Source organism: Ranitomeya variabilis, chromosome 4 (genome assembly GCF_051348905.1).
Source record: "Ranitomeya variabilis isolate aRanVar5 chromosome 4, aRanVar5.hap1, whole genome shotgun sequence".
Lineage (NCBI taxonomy): Eukaryota > Metazoa > Chordata > Amphibia > Anura > Dendrobatidae > Ranitomeya > Ranitomeya variabilis.
In genome coordinates this window covers 548,461,597-548,486,651 of record NC_135235.1, presented here as the reverse complement: position 1 = coordinate 548,486,651, position 25,055 = coordinate 548,461,597, and the positions used below count along the sequence as shown (strand labels likewise).

At 47.3% G+C, this 25,055-nt stretch overlaps 1 protein-coding gene across 5 annotated transcripts in view; it reads right to left on the bottom strand.

The window, feature by feature from the left end:
- The window catches only part of MEIOC (meiosis specific with coiled-coil domain), a 224,250-nt gene that overhangs the window by 190,015 nt on the left and 9,180 nt on the right, over positions 1-25,055 (bottom strand). For 2 of the 5 annotated variants that reach the window (XM_077252611.1, XM_077252615.1), the window contains exon 2: positions 13,829-13,942. In XM_077252611.1, coding sequence (XP_077108726.1) covers positions 13,829-13,942 — 114 coding nt within the window. Of the gene's footprint in view, positions 1-349; positions 423-13,828; positions 13,943-25,055 lie in introns of all 5 variants that reach the window. The other 3 variants (XM_077252612.1, XM_077252613.1, XM_077252614.1) reach the window with 3 other exon arrangements.

The window sequence follows — 25,055 nt, the reverse complement described above, 5'->3', positions numbered from 1 at the left end:
CTGTTTTTTTTTTCTGACAACCATTGACTTGCATTGGTGAATGTTGTCCCTTACATGCGGCCACTTGCAGCATGCTGCAATGTTTTTTCTCATCCAGATTCCTGCTGATAAAAAAATTGCAGATGAGCACTAAATCGGTGAATAATATTAGTCAGAGTGCAATCTGATTTATACGCAGATGAGTATGAGCCCTTATGCTAAGTTCGTATGATCGAATTTATGGTCTGAGTGCTGTCCGTGAAAAAATGGACAGCACTAGTACCAAAATTAATCAATGGGGCAATGCAGATGAGTGGTTTTTTTTTCCACTTATCGAATGTGCGTGTGAAAAAAAATGATAGTAACTTACCGGTAATTTGATTTTCCAGAGCCATGACAGCACCGCACATGAGAGATGGTATCCGCCCCCAGGCACAGGAAACCTGTAGCAGAGATAAAAGAAGGGGGGCAGTACCTCTCTGCTCAGTTTGTTTCAGAGTATGCAAGTTAACAGCCAAATTAGTTCACCTGTATGTTTGTTTAACAAGGTCATTCTTATACACCTTCTTTTATGTTTAATAAAGATTTTTTTTTTTTGTGCATCACACAACCATCACCAAGATAGGGCGGGAACTAATGCGGTGCTGTCATGGCTCTGGAAAATTAAATTACCGGTAAGTAATTATCATTTTTTCCCTTCCCCATGACAGCACCGCACATGAGAGGAAGAAATAGAAGAGACTCCTAGGGTAGGACAACAGCAGATAACACCTTTCTACTGAAAGCTAGATTTCAGAGCCCTAGATCTAGCCTGTAGTGGTGGAAGAAAATGGAGGGTGAAGACCATACTGCTGCTCTGCAAATCTGTCCTACAGACGCATTTGCCCTTTCAGCCCAAGATGTGGCTTTGGCCCTTGTAGAGTGAGCCCTTACACCCAGTGGGGGAGTCTGACCTGAGGAGGAGTAAGACAGAGAAATAACCATACGAAGCCACCGTGCGATAGTCGATTTTGAATCTTTTTTCCCCGTTTGTCCCCTGTAAGGAGACAAAAAGGGCTGACGACTGTCTCCATGATTTTGAGATTTCTATATATTGGAGAAGGCAACGTCTAACATCAAGGCAATAGAAGGCTTGTTCTCCCTGGGATTTTGGATTTACACAAAATGAGGGCAAAATTATTTCCTGGTCCCTGTGGAATTTTCAACTGACCTTCGGGAGGAAGGCCAGGTCGGTTCTTATGATTACTCTGTCCTCCAGAAAGGTCGTATATGGGGGATTTACAGAAATGGCTTGCAGCTCACAGATAGGCCCAGCTGACGTCAGGGCAACCAGGAGCATTGTTTTTAAAGTTAAAGTTTTCTCCGATATAGAAGCAAGAGGCTCGAAAAGAGAAGTTAAGGCATTTAAAACTAAATTTAGATCCCAGGGAGCTACCTTAGGTATCGATTTTGAGGGTCTGGCTGCAAATGAGGCTCGGATGAACCGGTAGACCCAAGTGTGATCTGCAAGTTTTTGGTCGAAAAATGAACCCAGGGCAGAGACTTGTACTTTTAGGGTGTTAGTAGATAACCCTCTTTCCAGCCCTCTTTGAAGGAATTCCAGTATTTCTTTCTCTGGGACTTCCTGACTCGTATTTGACAACTGTTGTTCCGAAAATTCCAGGAATTTTTCCCATATCTTTTGGTACTTGTCTGATGTTATTTTCTTTCTGCTGGCAAGCAGAGTGTCCACTAAAGGGTTTGAGAAACTTATTGCTAGTAACAGTCCCCTCTCAAGTTCCAGGCAGTGAGATGGAGTCTGTGCACTTGAGGATGTAGCACTGGGCCCTGGTGTAGGAGATTCGGGATGTCCGGGAGGATCCATGGGTCCGAAATAGACATGCATCTGAGCTATGTGAACCATGCCCTTTTTGGCCAAAAGGGCGCTACAAGGATTATCCGCACCTTGTCCTCTTGAATTTTCTTTAGGACTATCGGAATCAATGGAATTGGAGGAAATGCATACCCCAGATGAAACCTCCATTGGCACAGTAGTGCATCTACTCCTTCTGGGTGTTCTTTTAGATTGAGGGAGTAGAATCTGTTTACCTTCCGTTTTTTTCCTTGTGGCAAACAGATCTACTTCTGGCGTGCCCCAGATGGCACAGATTTTTCCTAATACCTCCTGGTTCTGAGACCACTCTCGCTGGCGTAATACATGATGACTTAAGAAGTCCGCCACGAGATTTTCCGTTCCTCTCAAGTGTGTTCCTGATAGGGACAAGAGGTTGCTTTCTGCCCACTCGAACAGTTCATTGGCTTCCACCATCAGGGGTGTTGATCTTGTTCCTCCTTGTCGTTTTATGTAAGCTATGGTGGTACTGTTGTCGGACAGTATTGTGATGTGTTTCCCTTGGACTTCTTTCTGTACATAAAGAAGTGCTCGCCTTACAGCTGTTAACTCTTTTAGGTTGGAAGATGCAGTTCTCATTGAGGATTCCCATGGACCCTGTAGAACAAGGTCTGACAGGTGTGCCCCCAACCTAATGGCTCTGCATGTGTAGTTAGTACTACCGGGTTTTGAATCGACCATGGTACAGCGTTTTTTAGGTTTTCGGTGTTCAGCCACCACTTCAATGATTCCCGTACCTGCGGTGATAGGAGAATCTTTCTATTCAAATTGTATGTAACCACTGACTGTTCGGACTGGATCTGATATTGTAAATCTCTTGTATGGGCTTGCGCCCACTGGACTGCTGGAATTGTTGCTGTTAGGACGCCTAAGAGTGACATTGCCTATCTTATAGAGATGGGTTGACTCAACTGTACCTGGCGTATTTTCTGAAGAATGGTGTGAATCTTTTTGTCTTTGAGAACGCATTTTTGCTCGACTGAGTCCAGTTTGATCCCCAGGAATTCCTGTATCTGGGTTGGGTTTAGTGTTGATTTTTTGAAGTTTATTATCCAGCCCAAACTGGTCAGTATTTCTAGCACTCTTGTGACTGCCTTTCTGCATTCTTGTTTGTCGTCTGCTACAACAAGAAAGTCGTCTAAATAGGGTACCAGAAGTATATTTTCCTTCCTTACGTAAGATGCCATTTCGGAGATTATTTTTGTAAATATCCGGGGGGCTACTGAGACATTCCAGTGTTCTGGATCACTGCGTTGAGAAACACGTGATGGTGTCTCCGCGGTGTTGAATGTTTTGGTCTCCTCGAGGCCAATCATCTGTGCCTTTACTTCCTCCCACTGGATTCCTGGCGTCATTGAGGTTTGGAGTGTGGTCTAAGGGGAGGCTTATTGAAGAGGAATCCCCTACCTTTTCTCCAGGGTTTTCCTCGCATGGATCCATCACCTGAGCGTCCTCGGCCACCTCTATTCCCTGATCCTCGAAAGGACGAGCGAGTATTACCCCACCGGCGTTTAGAGAAGGGAGGAAGTGGAAACCGTTTCTTTTTATCCGACGCTTTCTCCAATAGTTCGTCTAATGCCTTCCCAAAAAGGTACTGACCTTCACAAGGGACTGCACAGTTTTACTTTTGACTGGAAATCTGCAGTCCAATTTTTTAGCCCTAGTGCTCTATGCCCCGAATTTGATAGGGCACATGCACAAGCGGCACATCGAACGGAGTCTACCGACGCGTCTGCTAGGAATCCTGCCGCTTTCTGTAATGAGGGTATTGCCTCTAATAGCCTTTCTCTCAGGCATTTGTTTTTAATTTGTTCAGTTAATTCCTCCAGCCACTTGACCATAGCACGAGCTGTGCAAGTGGCGGCAACCCCAGGCTTGAATGACCACACTGACGCCTCCCAAGAGGATTTTAAGAAAGCATCAGCCTTCTTGTCAAGAGGGTCTTTTAAGCCACCCATATCCTCAAATGGTAGGGCTATTCCTCTAGAAGTGCTGGCAATGGCCGCGTCTAGTTTTGGGGCTTTTTTCCATTTGTCACAGACTTCGTCATCAAACAGGTATTTAAGTTTAAGTGTCTGAGGCACCGACATCTTTTTGTTAGTTTTTTTCCATTCCCTTTTTATTAAATTTAGGAAGTTTTCATAGAAGGGAAAAACCTTGTTTTTTCCCTTCCAAATTGCTAAACATGGAGTCTTGTACCGTGCGTTGTTCCTTGGGCGTCCCAGTTCTTCCTCTGAATCTATGTCTGAACTTTGTTTTTTTTTTTAAAGAGGTATGGGGAGGGGAGGGTTTTTCAGCGCTGATTGCCCCTTGTTACTTTAACTGCTCTTTTACTGATATATTCACCTCATCTCTAATGATGCTTTTAATACTTTGGAGCAGGGACGGTGACTCTTCGGACCAAGATGGCTCTGTAAACTGTTAGCCTCTGTTCGCACAGCATGCATTTTTGTAGCACTGGGCAGCCCGCCTGTATGTGCGTTAGTAATAGGCTGTAAACCAGATGCTCTGCATTGCCTGTGTGAATAATGCCACATACAGACTATTATCTCTTATCTTTTTGTGCACTAATACCAAACAGCCAACACTGGATTGAAAGTGGTTGTTTCATCGGTATTTTTTGCACCTGTGTGTTTGCCATCATTAATCGGATCCGCTGCACCCTGCCAGTGCATTTGGTTGGAGGCTTCAGCAGGTAAACATCTCTGCTTTTTTCTCTGTGACTTTCTTCAGCTACTGTCCTATCAATACATGGCCGACAGATCCGTTTTTCATGTTTTAGGGAGGGTTTCCCTGCATAACGCACATGCCCTATTCTTCTGTTTTGAGGTGGCTTTTTAACCTACAATATAAACATGATATAAGGCCATCACTACTGGTGTTTTTTGCCTTACAAAGGCACTCACCCACCAAACCCCTTGGATACCACGGCAGGCTGTGGGTTTTCTTTCCCCTCTGGTGTGCGTCCATCTGCAGCGGGGTCCGTCATGCTTGAGGCTGTTTACCGCTGGGGAACTGTGCGCTGCTTTCTTTTATCTGAGTGGAGCGGTGTGCGTGCTCTTGGGATGACTCCCACCCAGAAGCGTCTAGCACACCCTCTCACTCCGGCATGTGACCGGAATTCGTCACCCATTCAGTCGCACCAGCATCGTGATGGGCACGTCTGCACCCGGCCCAGCCTCGGAGCGGCCGCCGGGGAGTCCAGAAAGGGGACGAGCACGGCAACAGACAGCTCCCCTTGGCCTGGATTACAGACGCGCAACACCGCGCCCAGCTGCCCCCCCGTGGACCTCAGCCTCCAGACCGGAATCATCAGAGGGGGAACCCTCTGGAGGTATTCTGCCACAGGCATCCGCCTGCAGGAACAGGAAACCAAATGGAGGAGAGAGGTACCGCCCCCTTCTTTTATCTCTGCTACAGGTTTCCTGTTCCTGGGGGCGGATACCATCTCTCATGTGCGGCGCTGTCATGGGGAAGGGAAAAAAATATCTCACTGAATAATCACATTAGTTTCTTTCATGTGTTGGATGTGACTCACCCATTCAAGTGAGAAACAATTTTCTGGATTAAACTCTGGAAAAAAATTTTTTATATGGTTGTGTGAACTTAGCCTTGGGCAAACCATAGCACCAGTATCTAATTTATACTTTAGTTTGCTGTTGTACTTCACACGTAGGTATTTTCAGAAAAAATGCCCATTAAGGGCAAGTTCACACAGGGCGTTTTTGCTGCTTGTTTTTCTGCAGCAAAACCTGATCTTCTTGGCAGGAAAGAAGTTGCGTAAAAAACGCAGGTTTAGGTGCCTTTTTCGGTGCGTTTTTTTTTCTCTTTGTCCATGCTAATGTTCTTCAGCAGCAAAAAAGCAGCAAATAATGATACCTGCGCTTTTGCGTTTTTTCAACACCCAATCAAATTAATTTGTAAAAAACGCAGCAAAAACGCTGAAAGAAATGACATGCTCTATGTCCAGAAAAAGAACCTCATTTGCAGCCAGACCCTCAAAGCACAAAATACTGATCAAACAAAAAAACTGTGTGCATGAGATTTCTGAAATCTCATAGGCTTTGCTGGTACTGTAAAAAGCAGCTGAAAATTAGCATAAAACAGCAGCAAAAAATAGGGATTTTTGTGTACTCAAAGTAAAAACCTTTTCTCCGAGACACTCATTGGTGGGTGACAGGACCTTGGGTGTATGCTGCTACCACTAGGAGGCTGACATTAAGTAAATACTAAAAGGGTTAGCTCCTCCTCTGCAGTATACACCGCCCACTGGCTCCGGATAATACCAGTTCGTAGCAAAGCAGTAGGAGATTAGCAAGATTTAACCGTAGGAACAGCATGTCAGAGACTGAAACACTTATCATAGGCAACAAGCCAAAACAAGGGTGGGTGCTGTGTCCCCCAATGAGTGGCTCGGAGAAAAGTATTTTACGGTGAGCACACAAAAATCCCTATTTCTCCATCGCCACATTGGGGGACACAGGACCGTGGGACGTCCAAAAGCAGTCCCTGGGTGGGAAATAACAACCCAACAGTGTAAACTTATGGCACCTGCTGTCTACAGGTGCGCTACCGCTGCCTGCAGAATACGCCTACCCAGGCTTGAATCTGAAGATGCCTGAGTATGGACATTGTAATGCTTTGAAAAGGTGTGCAAGCTAGACCAGGTTGCAGCTTTGCAAACCTGCTCTGCAGACGTTTGATTCCGAATGGCCCAGGAAGCACCCACTGACCGAGTGGAGTGTGCCCTGAGGCCCGCAGGGATAGGCTTGCCTCTGACGCGGTAAGCCTCTTGAATAGTCGACCGAATCCATCTGGCGATTGTCGACTTAGAAGCGGCCAGTCCCTTCCGGTGTCCCACCGGGAGCACGAACAGAGCATCCGTCTGTCGAACAGATGCCGTCCTGGACACGTACTTCCTGAGAGCTCTAAGATCCAAGGAGTGAACAGTCTTCTCCACGCGGTGCGTTGGAGTAGGGCAAAGAGACGGAAGTACGATATCCTCATTGAGGTGGAAGGAAGACACCACCTTTGGGAGGAAAGTAGGGGACGGTCTGAGGACCACCTTGTCCCGGTGGAACGTAAGGAACGGCGTCCGACAGGGAAGAGCAGCCAACTCCGAGACTCGTCTGATCGAGGTAATAGCGACGAGAAAGGCCACCTTCCATGAAGGAGGTAGAGAGATGTCCTGCAACGGCTCACAGGGAGATTCCTGCAGGACACCTAGGACCAGATTAAGGTCCCAAGCCTCTAGAGGCACTTTGTAGGGAGGCACCATGTGAGAGACTCCCTGGAAGAACGTTCTGACCTGAGGTTTGGAAGCAATTTTTCGTTCAAAAAGGACTGACAAGGCCGAGACCTGCCCTTTAAGGGAACTCGGTGAAAGCCCCAAGTCCAGACCGGATTGGAGGAAATCCAGGATGGTATGGATGTTGAAAACCATCAGAGGGCGACCTCTGCTTCTGCACCAATCAAAGAAGATCCTCCAGGTCCGATGGTAGATGCGCGATGACACCGGCTTTCGGGCATTGATCAAGGTGGAAACTACCTCACGGGAAAAACCCGCTTGAGTCAGAACCCAGGATTCAACGGCCATGCCGTCAAACACAGGGCCTCTGAGTTCTGGTGGTAGATCGGGCCCTAAAATAGTAGATCTGGATGATCTGGTAGGCGCCAAGGAACGTCTGCGATGAGCAGGACCAGCTCTGCATACTACGCCCGGTGAGGCCAATCCGGGGCTATGAGAATTACCAAGACACCCTCTGCCCTGGTCTTCCTGATGACTCTGGGAAGCAGGAGCAGGGGGGGAAACAGGTGAGTCCGCCCCGATTGCTCTGGGATCCTGGGACCGGGCCACAAACTGAGGTACCTTGGCATTGAACCAGGAAGCCATCAAGTCTACTTCCGGAGTACCCCAACGAAGGCAGATTTGTTGGAATATGTCCTGATGGAGAGACCACTCTCCTGAGGCAAGACCTTGCCGGCTGAGGAAATCCGCGGCCCAATTCTCCACTCCTGGAATGTGAACGGCCGATATGACCGAGTGGTTGTGTTCGGCCCAGCGAAGGATGTGCTCTACTTTGCGCATTACAGCTCTGCTCCGGGTGCCACCCTGATGATTTATATAAGCCACAGCCGTGGCATTGTCCGACTGGATACGGATGGGGCGGCCTGCTAGGACATGATGGAACCGCTTTAGGGACAGCCGAAACGCACGTGTCTCCAGGATATTGATTGGAAGGCGAGACTCATGATGAGTCCAGGTTCCCTGCGCAGTGTGATGGCGAAAGACCGCTCCCCAGCCTAGGAGGCAGGCGTCGGTAGTGACTACCAGCCAATGGACTGGGAGGAAGGACCTCCCTTGGAGAAGAGAGGATCGGAGCATCCACCATTGGAGTGTCTGCTTGACCCGAGGAGAGAGAGGACACAGTCAGTCGAGGAAAAATGGACTCCCATCCAATGCGTCCAGCAGAGCGTGCTGGAGGGGACGGAGGTGTAGTTGCGCAAATGGAATCGCCTCCATTGCGGCCACCATCTTACCGAGAATCCTCATGCCGAAACTGATGGAACAGGGGGACGGCTGAAGAAGCTTCCAGACCCCCTGTTGAAGAGCCAGGACCTTGTCCCGAGGAAGAAGCACCAACCCTAGGGAGGTGTCCAGGGTCATGCCCAGGAAGGAGATCCGTTGAGCTGGAACAGGAGATTACTTCTTTAAATTGATCAACCTGCCCAGCCGAGAAAGAGTATCCAAGGAAATGCGGACGCACTCCTCGCAGGCTCGGAAAGATGGGCCTTTGACCAGTAAGTCGTCTAGGTAAGGAAGCACAACTAGACCCCGAGAATGCAGAATGGCCATGACCGCCGCCATGACCTTTGTGAAAACTCTGGGGGCGGTGGCGAGGCCGAAAGGCAAGGCCGTGAACTGAAAATGTTCCTCTCCGACAGCGAACCGAAGAAACCTTTGATGAGGTGGGAAGATTGGGATGTGGAGGTATGAATCCCGAATGTCGATGGATGCTAAGAATTCGCCGTATTCCATCGAGCCAATGACGGAACGGAGAGATTCCATCTTGAAATGATGGACTTTGACAAATCTGTTCAAGAGCTTTAGGTCCAGGATGGGCCTTACTGTTCCATCCTTTTTGGGGACCATAAACAGATTTGAATAAAAACCGCAGAACCTTTCGTCCTCTGGGACAAGGACAATCACTTCGTCTTGTCGGAGCGACTGGATGGCCTGGGAAAAAGCCCGAGCGAGCATTCCCGCTTCGGGAGGTCGGGAAGCGAAAAACCGGGTTGGAGGGGGAAAGGAAAAATCGATTTTGTAATCAGAGGACACCAGATCCCTGACCCACTCGTCGTGAACGACTGCGAGCCAGGCATGACGAAACAAGAGAAGGCGTCCGCCTACTTTGCTGGTGTCGTCCGGAAGAGATTGCGAGTCATTTAGAAGAAGATGATTGGGGTCTAGATCCCCTGGACCTAGACTGTGTGGAGTGGCCCCTTCAGGAATGGTTGGGCCTGTATGAAGCCTGAGGGCTTTTGTCTCTGCCGGCGCAGCGCCCCGAACCAGGGGAACTGGCTGAGGAATGCCATGCTTAAGTTCCACAAAAGGGCCGAAAACGAGCCTGCGGCTGTCATTGGAACGGTTGCCTGAATCTCTGCTGGGGAAGGGAAGTACTTTTTCCCCCCATAGCGTCTGAAATCAGTTTGTCCAGCTTTTCAGACGTGAGGGACTTTTTAGACACGGAGTCCGCTCGCCAGTTCCTCAGGCATAGCGCTCTCTTAATCGCTACAGCATTTGAAGCCGTAAGTGTAGAGCAGTTCGCCGCGTCCAGGGAAGCGTTTATTAAGTAATCGCCAGCCAAGGAAATTTGATTTGCTAGCTCCACTATGTCAGAAGGAAGGTCACTGTTCTGTAAGGCCTTATGCAGAGAGTCTGCCCAACAAGTCACGGCTTTGGCCACCCAGGTAGCAGCGAAGGAGGGAAAGAGTGCCGAGCCTGAAGCCTCAAAAGCTGAAGGGGCGAGACTGTCAACTAGGCGGTCTGTGGGATCTTTGATAGAAGATCCGTCCGGCACGGATAGGATAGTTTTAGAGGACAAACGTGAGACAGGAGGATCCACAGGAGGGGTTTCTGTCCATTGTTTGCAGAGATCAGGAGAAAAAGGATATTTGGACTCCAGAGATCTCTGGCACAGACATTGATGACCTATCCAAAGGATAGCCCATCAGAGTAAGGCTGCCGTCACACTAGCAGTATTTGGTCAGTATTTTACATCAGTATTTGTAAGCCAAAACCAGGAGTGGGTGATAAATGCAGAAGTGGTGCATATGTTTCTATTATACTTTTCCTCTATTTGTTCCACTCCTGGTTTTGGCTTACAAATACTGATGTAAAATACTGACCAAATACTGCTAGTGTGACGGCAGCCTTACTCTGATGGCCTATCCTTTGGATAGGTCATCAATGTCTGATCAGTGGGGATGAGGCACCCAGCACCCCCGCAGATCAGCTGTTCCAGGTGTCAGATGGGAATACTCGGTTATGAAGCTGCACAGCATGCTCGGTCGACAGAATAGGGGCCGTTACCTGCACATCTGCCCCATATTCAAATCAAAAGGAAAGGTCATCAATGTTAAAGGGTATCTGTCACCCCATTTAAATGTTTTTAGCTAATATGGACATACAGGTAGTATAACGGCTCATACTTTTCTGGGAGGAAAAACGGAAGAGTGCAATTGGGTAAAAAGAAATTGGATTGCAGTCTGACCAATGTTTTACTACGAGTCCCTGCTCATCTGCGATTTTTTTTTTCTCAGCTCAAATCGGAAAATTGCAGCATACAGAGATTGTCCTCGTATCTCGAAAAAGACCATGCTAGTGCCTTCCTATTTTTACACTCCTATGTCATTGAAAACCCGACATTTCATGACAGGTCAGGAAAGAATAGATAGAATTGATATATATACATTGAATAGAGATATAAAGATGTCTGTAACATATACAATTACTACAGTAAATGTGTAGCTTAATGTACATGTTTTTAATTAATAATTTTCTGGAAAAAAAAATGGCATGGGATTCCCCCACGTTTTATTAAAAAGCAGAGGGAAAGCGGACATCTGGGGCTGCTGTTTATAGCCTGGGAAGGGAGTAATACCCAGGCAGCTTCCCAGGCTATTAATATCAGCTCACAGCAGTATACTTAACCCTTACTGGTTATTAAAATGGGGGACTCCCAGAAAATGATGTCCCCCCCTATATGTAATAACCAGTAAAGGCTAGTCAGACAGCTGTAGGCTGGTATTATGGGGCTAGCAAGGGGCCATGGATATTGGCCCCATTCCAGTCTAAAAACATTAGCTCTCAGACACCCCAGAAAAGGTGCATCCATAAGATGCCCCAAATCTGGCACTTAGCCTCGTTCTTCCCACTTTCCCTGGTGTGTTGACAAGTGGGGTAATAGTTGGTGGGAGTTGATGTCAGCTTTGTATTGGCAGCTAATATCAATCGCAGGGGTTAGTAATGGAGAGGCATCTATAGGTCACCCCCATTACTAACCTCATAGCCATATTGTAAATCAAAAACACCCTGAATAAAGTCCTTTACTTGAAATGCTAGACTCCTATATTGAATTTAAAAAAAAACACTTATACTCACCTTTACACCCAATCCATTGAAACTCATGTCCCCTGTAAAAAAATAAAAATAAAGCAACATTATCCTCATCTGTCCCCAATGTTAAGAGAATCCTTTGATGCCCATGTCCCCTGTAAAACAGTTAAAACAAATAAACAACCATATTCCGCACCTCTCCAACGAGAAGGTAATAATGGATCCATTTGTCCACAGATGACTCTAGCACTGCTACATCTACTTGGCATGCTGATCACTGGCATGATGCGATTGTTCAGCATGTCAGAAAGCAGAGACAGTGAGCTGTGTGTGCTTGCGCAGCTCAGTGCCTCACGGAGATGGGAAAAAGGAGAGCGGGGTTCATATCCAATGGACTCCTTTAACCTCAACGACATCAGTGCGGGCACCGTGGGAAAGTTCTCATGGCGCTCGTGCGGATGTCATGGAAGTGAATGGGGATCATTGGATATGAACTCTGCTGACTTTTATCATGGCACCGTGAGTGTGAGAACTTTCTCACACTCGTGGTGACATTAGTGAGGAGAACGCTGTTCATTGGATATGAACCCCGCTCACATTTTTCCCGTTGTCTGGAGGCACTGAGGTGCGCAAGCATGTGTAGCTCAGTGTCTCTGCTTCCTGATATGCTGAACACTCACATGCCAGTGTTCAGAATGTCAAGTAGATGTAGCAGAGCTAGAGTCATCAATGAACTAATGGATTATCTTCTAGTCGGAGAGGTGAGGAATATAGTGGTTTATATTTTAAACTTTTTTATAGGGGACATGGGTGTTGGAGGATAATCTTCATGTTGGTTTCAAGTGAGAATTATGTTGCTTTATTATTTTAGTTTTCGTACTGGGGACATGGGATTCAACAGATTTGGCGTAAAGGTGAGTATAAGTGTTTTTTTTTTTATTCAATAAAGGAATCTGTGTCATTATTTCAAATATAGGACTTTATTCAGAGTGTTTTTGATTTACAGTATAACTATGAGGTTCGTAATGGGCATGTCTTATAGACGCCTCTCCATTACTAACCCCTGGGCTTGATGTCAGTTGCCAATATAAAGCTGACATCTTATGGATGCGCCTTTTCTTGGGCAGCTGAGATGATGCTTTTAGTCTGAGACGGGGCCAATACCCATGGCTTTTTCCTAGCCTATTAATATAAGCCCACAACTGTCTGACTAGCCTTTGCTGGCTATTATAGGGGGGACCCCACGTAATTTCTTTAATGAATATTTATTAATAGCCCGGTGAGCTACCTGGGTATTACCCTCTTCCCAGGCTATAAACAACAGCCCCAGCTGTTCGCTTTCCCTCTGCTGGTCAATAACATTTCGGGGGATGCCTTGCCAATTTTCAGAAATTTAATTATTTATTACTAAATTACATGTACAGTAAGCTTCACACGCAAAACTCTGATTATATACATTTCTCTCTCGCATATATCTATAAATATCGAAGAATATTTCCTTGGAAAACTATCTTTAAATGATAGAGAGAATTCGTCTAAGTAAAAGCTAATATTAAAATAGCATTGCATATGAATTGCATTTGCATGTGATTCGGTTGCCAATCGGATGCAAGGTGATAAAAATCAAGATTGTACTCGCATGAAAATCGCATGCCACTCATCTGACTTTTCAGAAACAATATTGGACTTTTTTTTCTTTTTACGATGGGTATAAGCCCTAAAGCTGAAGCTACCTGTATGCCTCCTTGATGATGTCTTGGTCATTAAAAAAATCATAATTTTTCGTTCTGATCTTCCAGCCTATGGGGCATATGCTGCCCAGATGATAAGACTGCCTCCTCTCTCATTATACTAGATCTATCCTCCCCCTCTGAAGTCAGGTGCGCTGCCAGAAATACTACACCTGCATATTCTGCTTGCCATCTCTCCTGTGCACTGTTCCGCCCTTTTCAGGGTAGTGATTTCAATTTTTTTGCGCACAGGACAGTCACCGTCACTTCTGGGCCAGTGTTCCCCGATGCTCTGAAAAGTTGCACTCCTGACTTTCAACTTTTCAGAATTGTATTTTCTTTTTCACCATTTCATCCCACTTGGACTTTATTTTCCGTTTTTTTTTTTTAAAGTAAATTGTATGATAAAAGGAATGGTGTAATTTAAAACTACAGTTTGTCCTGCAAAAACAAGCCATCAAACGGCTATGTTGACTAAAAATAAAAGTTATTGTTATTGGAAAGAGAAAAAAAAAACAAAACGAGAAAATCACCAGGGCAGGAAGGGTCTGTTTTGTAGCTTCTGTTACTAATGAATAGTCAAGAGTCTGATGCAATATTACAACATACCTGTACTTTGTGGGAGCTGTAGGTGGAATACGGTTTGGACAATGTACTGCTGGCAAAAGCATCCATTAGTTTGCCCCCAACATCCAGGTTACTCGATCTGTAGAAAGACGTTTGCTTTAAAAGAACACAGACAGTATATGGAGTCAGTCACTCTTAACAAAGATAAAGGACACAAAAATACATAATAGTGCTATTCAAGAAAGAATATAATTTAATTTAACCCCTTAGGCCGGCGTCACACTAGTGAGTTTTACGGACGTATGAGAGGTGCAGAAAATACGGATTGCATACGGTACAATGATTCTCTATGGCCCAGCTCCTATCTGCCGTATTTTACTGATCCGCATTATACGGTCTTGTACGGCCGTAGAAAATCGCAGCATGCTGCGTTTGTCACCGTATTGCGCAAAAAAATCGCCAATGAAAGTCTATAGAGGCGAGAAAAATACGGATTACACACGGACCATGCGTGTGACTTGCGAGAAATACGCACCGGTGTTCTCTAGAAAAGCCGGCAATTCAGTGAGGTGTACAGTAAAATCACACTGACAGAATAGAATAGGTATATATATATATATATATATATATATATATATATATATATATATATATATATATATATATATATGTCCTCATATGAACTGGAGCGTGGGAAATTTTCCCAGGCTCGAGTTCATATGAGTTCATCCAGCAGAGGGCGCATCACCGTGACTCAAGGTAACTACAGGACGTTCCCCTGCACTCCATTCATTCCCCGGGGTTTTACAGACAGGAGCGACTGCTTTAGCAGAGCTCCAGGGTGTAAAATGATTTAACCCCTTCAGATGGATTTACATCGTGGGACGTGACCAGAACGACGGAGGGTATGGGATATTGTTGTTTTTTTATTTTTCCTTTTTTACAGAACGAGGGTCTTCAGGTGGATTAAGAGTCTAATAAAATATTAAAACACCCTGTGTCTTTATTTCATTAACCCCTTCACCCCAAGGGTGGTTTCCACGTTAATGACCAGGCCAATTTTTACAATTCTGACCACTGTCCCTTTATGAGGTTATAACTCTGGAACGCTTCAACGGATCCCGGTGATTCTGACATTGTTTTCTCATGACATATTGGACTTCATGATAGTGGTAAAATTTATTTGATATTACCTGCGTTTATTTGTGATAAAAATGGAAATTTGGTGAAAATTTTGAAAATTTCGCAATTTTCCAACTTTGAATTTTTATGCAATTAAATTACAGTGATATGTCACACAAAATACTTAATAAGTAACATTTCCCACATGTCTACTTTACATCAGCACAATTTTGGAACCAAAATTTTTTTTTGTTAGGAAGTTATAAGGGTTAAAAGTTGACCAGCAATTTCTCATTTTTACAACACCATTTTTTTTTAGGGACCACATCTCATTTGAAGTCATTTTGAGGGGTCTATATGATAGAAAATACCCAAGTGTGTCACCATTCTAAAAACTGCACCCCTCAAGGTGCTCAAAACCACATTCAAGAAGTTTATTAACCCTTCAGGTGTTTCACAGGAATTTTTGGAATGTTTAAATAAAAATGAACATTTAACTTTTTTTTCACACAAAATTTACTTCAGCTCCAATTTGTTTTATTTTACCAAGGGTAACAGGAGAAAATGGACCCCAAAAGATGTTGTACAATTTGTCCTGAGTACGCCGGTACCCCATATGTGGGGGTAAACCACTGTTTGGGCGCATGACAGAGCTCGGAAGCGAAGGAGCGCCATTTGACTTTTCAATGCAAAATTGACTGGAATTGAGATGGGACGCCATGTTGCGTTTGGAGAGCCCCTGATGTGCCTAAACATTGAAACCCCCCACAAGTGACACCATTTTGGAAAGTAGACCCCCTAAGGAACTTATCTAGAGGTGTGGTGAGCACTTTGACCCACCAAGTGCTTCACAGAAGTTTATAATGCAGAACCGTAAAAATAAAAAATCATATTTTTTCACAAAAATGATCTTTTCGCCCCCAATTTTTTATTTTCCCAAGGGTAAGAGAAGAAATTGGACCCCAAAAGTTGTTGTACAATTTGTCCTGAGTACGCAGATACCCCATATGTGGGGGTAAACCACTGTTTGGGAGCATGGGAGAGCTCGGAAGGGAAGGAGCGCCGTTTGACTTTTCAATGCAAAATTGACAGGAATTGAGATGGGACGCCATGTTGCGTTTGGAGAGCCACTGATGTGCCTAAACATTGAAACCCGCCCACAAGTGACACCATTTTGGATAGTAGACCCCCTAAGGAATTTATCTAGAGGTGTGGTGAGCACTTTGACCCACCAAGTGCTTCACAGACGTTTATAATGCAGAGCCGTAAAAATGAAACAAAATTTTTTTCCCACAAAAATTATTTTTTAGCCCCCAGTTTTGTATTTTCCCGAGGGTAACAGGACAAATTGGACAACTTTTGGGGTCCAATTTCTCCTGAGTACGCTGATACCCCATATGTGGGGGGGTACCACCATTTGGGCGCATGGGAGGGCTCGGAAGGGATGGAGCGCCATTTGGAATGCAGACTTAGATGGAATGGTCTGCAGGCGTCACATTGCTTTTGCAGAGCCCCTAATGTACCCAAACAGTGTAAAAAAAAACACAAGTGACACCATTTTGGAAAGTAGACCCCCTAAGGAACTTATCTGGATATGTTGTGAGAGCTTTGAACCCCCAAGTGTTTCACTACAGTTTATAATGCAGAGCCGTGCAAATAAAAAAAATTTTTTTTTCCACAAAAATTATTTTTTAGGCCCCAGTTTTGTATTTTTCCAAGGGTAACAGGAGAAATTGGACCCTAAATATTGTTGTCCAATTTGTCCTGAGTACGCTGATACCTGATATGTGGGGGGGAACCACCGTTTGAGCGCATGGCAGAGCTCGGAAGGGAAGGAGCATCATTTGGAATGCAGACTTAGATGGATTGGTCTGCAGGCGTCACATTGCGTTTGCAGAGCCCCTAATGTACCTAAACAGTAGAAACCCCCCACAAGTGACCCAATATTGGAAACTAGACCCCCCCAATGAACTTATCTAGTTGTGTTGTGAGAACTTTGAACCCCCAAGTGTTTCACTACAGTTTACAACGCAGAGCCGTGAAAATAAAAAAAAAATTCCACCAAAAATTATATTTTAGCCCCCAGTTTTGTATTTTCCCAAGGGTAACAGGAGAAATTGGACCCCAAAAGTTGTCCAATTTGTCTTGAGTACGCTGATACCCCATATGTGGGGGGGAACCACCGTTTGGGCGCATGGGAGGGCTCAGAAGGGAAGGAGCGCCATTTGGAATGCAGACTAAGGCTACTTTCACACTAGCGTCGGGCTCGGCCCGTCGCGGTGCGTCGGGCCGAGGTTTCCGACGCTAGCGTTGTCTCCGCCGCACAACGGGGGCAGCGGATGCATTTTTCCAGCGCATCCGCTGCCCCATTGTGAGCTGCGGGGAGGTGGGGGCATAGTTCGGAAAAAGCGGACCGTCGTGAGCAAAAAACGTTACATGTAGCGTTTTTTGGTCCCGACGGTCCGCCACAACACGGCGCAACCGTCGCACGACGGTTGCGACGTGTGTCAATCCGTCGCAATACGTCGCTTAATGTAAGTCTATGGGTAAAAAACGCATCCTGCAAGCACTTTTGCAGGATGCGTTTTTTCGGCAAAACGACGCATTGTGGCGGATTGCAGTTAACGCTAGTGCTAGAGTCTAAGTAGCCTTAGATGGAATGGTCTGCAGGCGTCACATTGCGTTTGCAGAGCCCCTAATGTACCTAAACAGTAGAAACCCCCCACAAGTGACACCATTTTGGAAATTAGACCCCCTAAGGAACTCATCTAGATGTGTTGTGAGAGCTTTGAACCCCCAAGTGTTTCACTACAGTTTATAACGCAGTGCCATGCAATTAAAAAAAAAATGTTTTTCCACAAAAATTATTTTTTAGCCCCCAGTTTTGTATTTTCCCAAGGGTAACAGGAGAAATTGGACCCCAAAAGTTGTTCTCCAATGTGTTCCGAGTACGCTGATACCCCATATGTTGGGGTAAACCCCTGTTTGGGCGCACAGGAGAGCTTAGAAGGGAAGGAGCACTGTTTTACTTTTTCAACGCAGAATTGGCTGGAATTGAGATCGGACGCCATGTCGCGTTTGGAGAGCCCCTGATGTACCTAAACAGTGGAAATCCCCCAATTCTAACTGAAACCCTAATCCAAACACACCCCTAACCCTAATCCCAACGGTAACCCTAACCACACCTCTAACCCAGACACACCCCTAACCCTATTCCCAACCGTAAATGTAATCCAAACCCTAACCCTAACCCTAACTTTAGCCCCAACCCTAACTGTAGCCTTAACCCTAGCCCCAACCCTAGCCCCAACCCTAACCCCAGCCCTAACCCTAGCCCTAACCATAACCCTAATGGGAAAATGGAAATAAATACATTTTTTTAATTTTTCCCAACTAAGCGGGTGATGAAGGGGGGTTTGATTTAATTTTATAGCGGGTTTTTTAGCGGATTTTTATGATTGTTAGCCGTCACACACTGAAAGACGCTTTTTATTGCAAAAAATATTTTTTGCGTTACCACATTTTGAGAGCTATAATTTTTCCATATTTGAGTCCACAGAGTCATGTGAGGTCTTGTTTTTTGCAGGACGAGTTGACGTTTTTATTGGTAACATGTTCGGGCACGGGAGATTTTTTGATCGCTTTTTATTCCGATTTTTGTGAGGCAGAATGACCAAAAACCAGCTATTCATGAATTTCTTTTGGGGGAGGCGTTTATACCGTTCCACGTTTGGTAAAATTGATAAAGCAGTTTTATTCTTCGGGTCAGTACGATTACAGCGATACCTCATTTATATCATTTTTTTTGTGTTTTGGCGCTTTTATACGATAAAAACTATTTTATAGAAAAAATAATTATTTTGTCATTGCTTTATTCTGAGGACTATAACTTTTTTATTTTTTCGCTGATGATGCTGTATGGCAGGTCGTTTTTTGCGGGACAAGATGACGTTTTCAGCGGTACCGTGGTTATTTATATCTGTCTTTTTGATCGCGTGTTATTCCACTTTTTGTTTGGCGGTATGAGAATAAAGCGTTATTTTTTGCCTCGTTTTTTTTTTTTTTTACGGTGTTCACTAAAGGGGTTAACGAGTGATATAGTTTTATAGGTGGGGTCGTTACGGACGCGGCGATACTAAATATGTGTACTTTTATTGTTTGATTTTTTTTATTTAGATAAAGAAATGTATTTATGGGAATAATTTTTTTTTTTCTTTATTTAGGATTTTTTTTTCTATTTTTTTTTTACATATGGAAATTTTTTTTTTTTTACTTTTTTACTTTGTCCCAGGGGGTGACATCACAGATCGCTGATCTGACAGTTTGCACAGCACTCTGTCAGATCACCGATCTGACTTACAGTGCTGCAGGCTTACCAGAGCCTGGTCTGCACCCGGAAGTAATCCCTGCAGGATCCGGATGCAGCCCTGCGGCCATTTTGGATCCGGGGCCTGCAGGGATAGGAGGTAAGAGACCCTCGCAGCAACGGGATCACATTGCGTTGCTCCGGGGGTCTCAAGGAAGCACGCAGGGAGCCCCCTCCCTGCGCGATGCTTCCCTGTACCGCCGGCACACCGCGATCATGTTTGATCGCGGTGTGCCGGGGGTTAATGTGCCGGGGGCGGTCCGTGACCACTCCTGGCACATAGTGCCGGATGTCAGCTGCGATAGTCAGCTGACACCCGGCTGCGATCGGCCGCGCTCCCCCCGTGAGCGCGGCCGATCGCGCTGGACGTACTATTCCGTCCTTGGGAATTAGGGCCCACCCCACATGGACGGAATAGTACGTCTAATGGCAGAAAGGGGTTAAAGTACTTTGTAATAATGTGTGTGTGTTTTATTAACCATTTCGTACTATTGGATTAATAATGGATAGGTGTCATAATTGACGCCTCTCCATTATTAATCTGGCTTAATGTTACCTTACAATAGCAAGGTGACATTAACCCTTCATTACCCCAAATCCCACCGCTACACCGGAGTGGGAAGAGAGTGGCCAAGTGCCAGAATAGGCGCATCTTCCAGATGTGCCTTTTCTGGGGTGGCTGGGGGCAGATGTTTTTAGCCAGGGGGGGGGGGGGGGGGGGCAATAACCATGGACCCTCTCTAGGCTATTAATATCTGCCCTCAGTCACTGGCTTTACCACTCTGGCGGAGAAAATTTGCGCGGGAGCCCACGCCAATTTTTTCCGCAATTTAACCCTTTATTTTAGCAGCTACAGCGCCCAAATTTTGCACACACACACTACTAACAGTAGTGTGAATATGCAAGAAAAAAAAAAAGGGATATGAGATGGTTTACTGTATGTAAACCATGTCTCACATCATGTCGGGTTTGGGAAGGAGAGAGCAAAAGCCGGCAATTGAATTACCGGCTTTTATGATGGCTAGCGCTGTCTGAAATATAAATATAAATATATGTGTCTCAATGGCATATATAGATACTGTATATATGTTTTAACGAACATGAGCCCATAAATCCATTAGATGTCGGTTTCGCAAGCCTGCGAGAAAATATCGCACTATGGATGCCATACAGATTACATACGGAGGATGACATGCGCAAAATACGCTGCCACACTCTGCCTACGGATGACATACGGACCACTAGTTTGGGAACATTTCTGCGTATTACGGCCGTAAAAAACGGACCGTATTTTGATACGCTGAGTGTGACGCCGGCCTTAAAGCGGGTTTCACCTTTCAAGTTTTTAAACTGGATTTTCATGGCCTTATTAAAAAACATAAAATCATCTGCACACGTTGCGGATTTGGCTGCGGATCCGCAGCAGATTGGCCGCTGTTTTCCATGCGGTTTACAGTACCATGTAAACCTATGGAAAACCAAATATGCAGTGCACATGCTGCGGAAAATACTGTACAGAACGCTGCATTGTATTTTCCGCAGCATGTCAATTCTTTGTGCAGATTCAGCAGCGGTTTACACCTGCTCCTCAATAGGAATCCGCAGGTGTAAAACCGCAGGTGTAATCCACACAAAAAGCGCAGGAAATCCGCAGGTAAAACACAGTGCGTTTTACCTATGGATTTTGCAAAAACAGTGCAGAAAAATCCGCACACTAATCTGCAACGTGGGCACATAGCCTAAAGCTATTATTCGGCGGTGAATTGCCATGGCAACCATCAGGACCACACAATAATAATCTCATAATAAGGAGCCCCACAATAACCCTTTAGATGCTGTAGTCACTATTGACAGTAACATCAAAGGGGTTAAACAGCTATGGTGGGTGCCAACGCTGATCGTGGCTGATGCAGCAAGTTGTCAGCTATAGTGTACAGCTGACAGATGCTGGAATGTCCCGTCTGGGGATGCTACTCACTCACATCTTAGGTAGGTAAAAAAAACATATTGGTGGTCATTAACGGGTTACATGTGTCTAACTACAACTAGAGTATTCTCATTCAATTAAAAAATCCAAACTTTATTATTACCTTATTTTAAAAAGCTAACTATTTTATGTTCCTGGTCAAAACCAATAATCACGATATATATTTGTAGAAAATACTGTGTACAAATAACAAGACATATATGTACCCAGGGCTTAATCCCTTTACAACCAATGACGGACATAGCACATCATGAGTGGGTGTCAGTTCTTGCATCATGATGTAATATGCCAGTCATGAATTAAAACTGTCACTGTGTGTAAACACGCAGTGACAGTTCCATGCTGACAGCCATCAATGACAGCAGAGCTGCACGGGAAGAGGTGTGGCGGCCCATGCAATCAGTCCCTGCACTCAAGGGGCTGTGATCAGTCAGTCAATTTGACTGATCGAACATAGGTTGATTGCACTGAGGTGCTGAAATATCAGCACCTACTGACCGATCACTGCAGGAGCTCGGCACTGCTAATGGCCGAGATCCTGCAGTAACAGCCAGGGATGGTGCTAGCAACGCCGCAGGCTGTTTAACCCCCTAAACGCTGCGATTGATAACAATTACCTATTTCCCATTGTGAAAATGTCAAACCTGGGGCTAACACAACATAGTGATAAAAATGTAAAAAAAAAAAAAAATATTCACAGTTAAGTGGTATAAAACTTTGTGAAACATATGTGGTGTAAATATGCTCACTGAAGCCCTAGATGAATTCATTATGAGGTGTAGTTTTTAAAATGGGGTCACTTATGGGGGATCTTGCTGTCCTGACACCTTAAGAGTCTCTGCCAAGGTGACATGGCACCTACATATCATTCCAGCAAAATCTGCACTCCAATATGGTGCTCCTTCCCTTCTGAGCTTTGCATTGTGCCTAAAATGTAGTATTTGACCACTTATAGGGCACTGTCAAACTCAGCAGACATTGTGTGACAAACTGTGTGGTCCATTTTCTCCTATTAGCCATTTTTAAAATTAAAACTTTTCATTTTCACAGGGGGCGCTGTTTTGACTCAGACCGCTGAGGGGGCGATGCTGATGCACTGTTCAGACCACTGAGGGGATAATGCTGATGCACTGCTCAGACCATTGCGGGGGCGCTGCTGTGGCTCAGACCACTGAGGGGACGCTGCTGATGCACTGCTCAGACCATTGAGGGGGCGCTGCTGTGGCTCAGACCAGAGGGGACGCTGCTGATGCACTGCTCAGACCATTGAGGGGGCGCTGCTGTGGCTCAGACCACTGAGGGAACGCTGCTGATGCACTGCTCAGACCATTGAGGGGGCGCTGCTGTGGCTCAGACCGCTGAGGGAACGCTGCTAATGCACTGCTCAGACCATTGAGGGGGCGCTGCTGTGGCTCAGACCGCTGAGGGGACGCTGCTGATGCACTGCTCAGACCATTGAGGGGGCGCTGCTGTGGCTCAGACCACTGAGGGGACGCTGCTGATGCACTGCTCAGACCATTGAGGGGGCGCTGCTGTGGCTCAGACCACTGAGGGAACGCTGCTGATGCACTGCTCAGACCATTGAGGGGGCGCTGCTGTGGCTCAGACCGCTGAGGGAACGCTGCTAATGCACTGCTCAGACCATTGAGGGGGCGCTTCTGTGGCTCAGACCGCTGAGGGGACGCTGCTGATGCACTGCTCAGACCATTGAGGGGGCGCTGCTGTGGCTCAGACCATTGAGGGGACGCTGCTGTGGTTCAGACCACTGAGGGGATGCTGCTTTGGCTCAGACCACTGAGGGGATGCTGCTGTGGCTTAGACCGCTGAGGGGACGATGCTGATGCACTGCTCAGACCATTGAGGGGGCACTGCTATGGCTCAGACCATTAAGGGGACGCTGCTGTGGCTCAGACCGCTGAGGGGACGCTGCTGATGCACTGCTCAGACCACAGAGGGGACGCTGCTGTGGCTCAGACCGCTGAGGGGACGCTGCTGATGCACTGCTCAGACCACTGAGGGGACGCTGCTGATGCACTGCTCAGACCATTGAGGGGGCGCTGCTGTGGCTCAGACCATTGAGGGGGCGCTGCTGTGGCTCAGACCGCTGAGGGGACGCTGCTGATGCACTGCTCAGACCATTGAGGGGGCGCTGCTGTGGCTCAGACCACTGAGGGGACGCTGCTGTGGCTCAGACCACTGAGGGGGCGCTGCTGTGGCTCAGACCACTGAGGGGGCGCTGCTGTGGCTCAGACCGCTGAGGGGACGCTGCTGTGGCTCAGACCGCTGAGGGGACGCTGCTGATGCACTGCTCAGACCACTGAGGGGACGCTGCTGTGGCTCAGACCGCTGAGGGGACGCTGCTGATGCACTGCTCAGACCATTGAGGGGGCGCTGCTGTGGCTCAGACCATTGAGGGGGCGCTGCTGTGGCTCAGACCGCTGAGGGGGCGCTGCTGATGCACTGCTCAGACCATTGAGGGGGCGCTGCTGTGGCTCAGACCACTGAGGGGACGCTGCTGTGGCTCAGACCACTGAGGGGGCGCTGCTGTGGCTCAGACCACTGAGGGGGCGCTGCTGTGGCTCAGACCACTGAGGGGGCGCTGCTGTGGCTCAGACCACTGAGGGGGCGCTGCTGTGGCTCAGACCACTGAGGGGGCGCTGCTGTGGCTCAGACCACTGAGGGGGCGCTGCTGTGGCTCAGACCACTGAGGGGGCGCTGCTGTGGCTCAGACCACTGAGGAGGCGCTGCTGTGGCTCAGACCACTGAGGGGGCGCTGCTGTGGCTCAGACCACTGAGGGGGCGCTGCTGTGGCTCAGACCACTGAGGGGGCGCTGCTGTGGCTCAGACCACTGAGGGGGCGCTGCTGTGGCTCAGACCACTGAGGGGGCGCTGCTGTGGCTCAGACCATTGAGGGGGCGCTGCTGTGGCTCAGACCGCTGAGGGGACGCTGCTGATGCACTGCTAAGACCACTGAGGGGGCACTGCTGTGGCTCAGACCACTGAGGGGGTGCTGCTGTGGCTCAGACCACTGAGGGGGAACTGCTGTGGCTCAGACCGCTGAGGGGACGCTGCTGATGCACTGTTCAGACCACTGAGGGGATGCTGCTGATGCACTGCTCAGACCATTGCGGGGGCGCTGCTGTGGCTCAGACCACTGAGGGGACGCTGCTGATGCACTGCTCAGACCATTGCGGGGGCGCTGCTGTGGCTCAGACCGCTGAGGGGACGCTGCTGTGGCTCAGACCGCTGAGGGGACGCTGCTGATGCACTGCTCAGACCACTGAGGGGACGCTGCTGTGGCTCAGACCGCTGAGGGGACGCTGCTGATGCACTGCTCAGACCATTGAGGGGGCGCTGCTGTGGCTCAGACCATTGAGGGGGCGCTGCTGTGGCTCAGACCGCTGAGGGGGCGCTGCTGATGCACTGCTCAGACCATTGAGGGGGCGCTGCTGTGGCTCAGACCACTGAGGGGACGCTGCTGTGGCTCAGACCACTGAGGGGGCGCTGCTGTGGCTCAGACCACTGAGGGGGCGCTGCTGTGGCTCAGACCACTGAGGGGGCGCTGCTGTGGCTCAGACCACTGAGGGGGCGCTGCTGTGGCTCAGACCACTGAGGGGGCGCTGCTGTGGCTCAGACCACTGAGGGGGCGCTGCTGTGGCTCAGACCACTGAGGGGGCGCTGCTGTGGCTCAGACCACTGAGGGGGCGCTGCTGTGGCTCAGACCACTGAGGGGGCGCTGCTGTGGCTCAGACCACTGAGGGGGCGCTGCTGTGGCTCAGACCACTGAGGGGGCG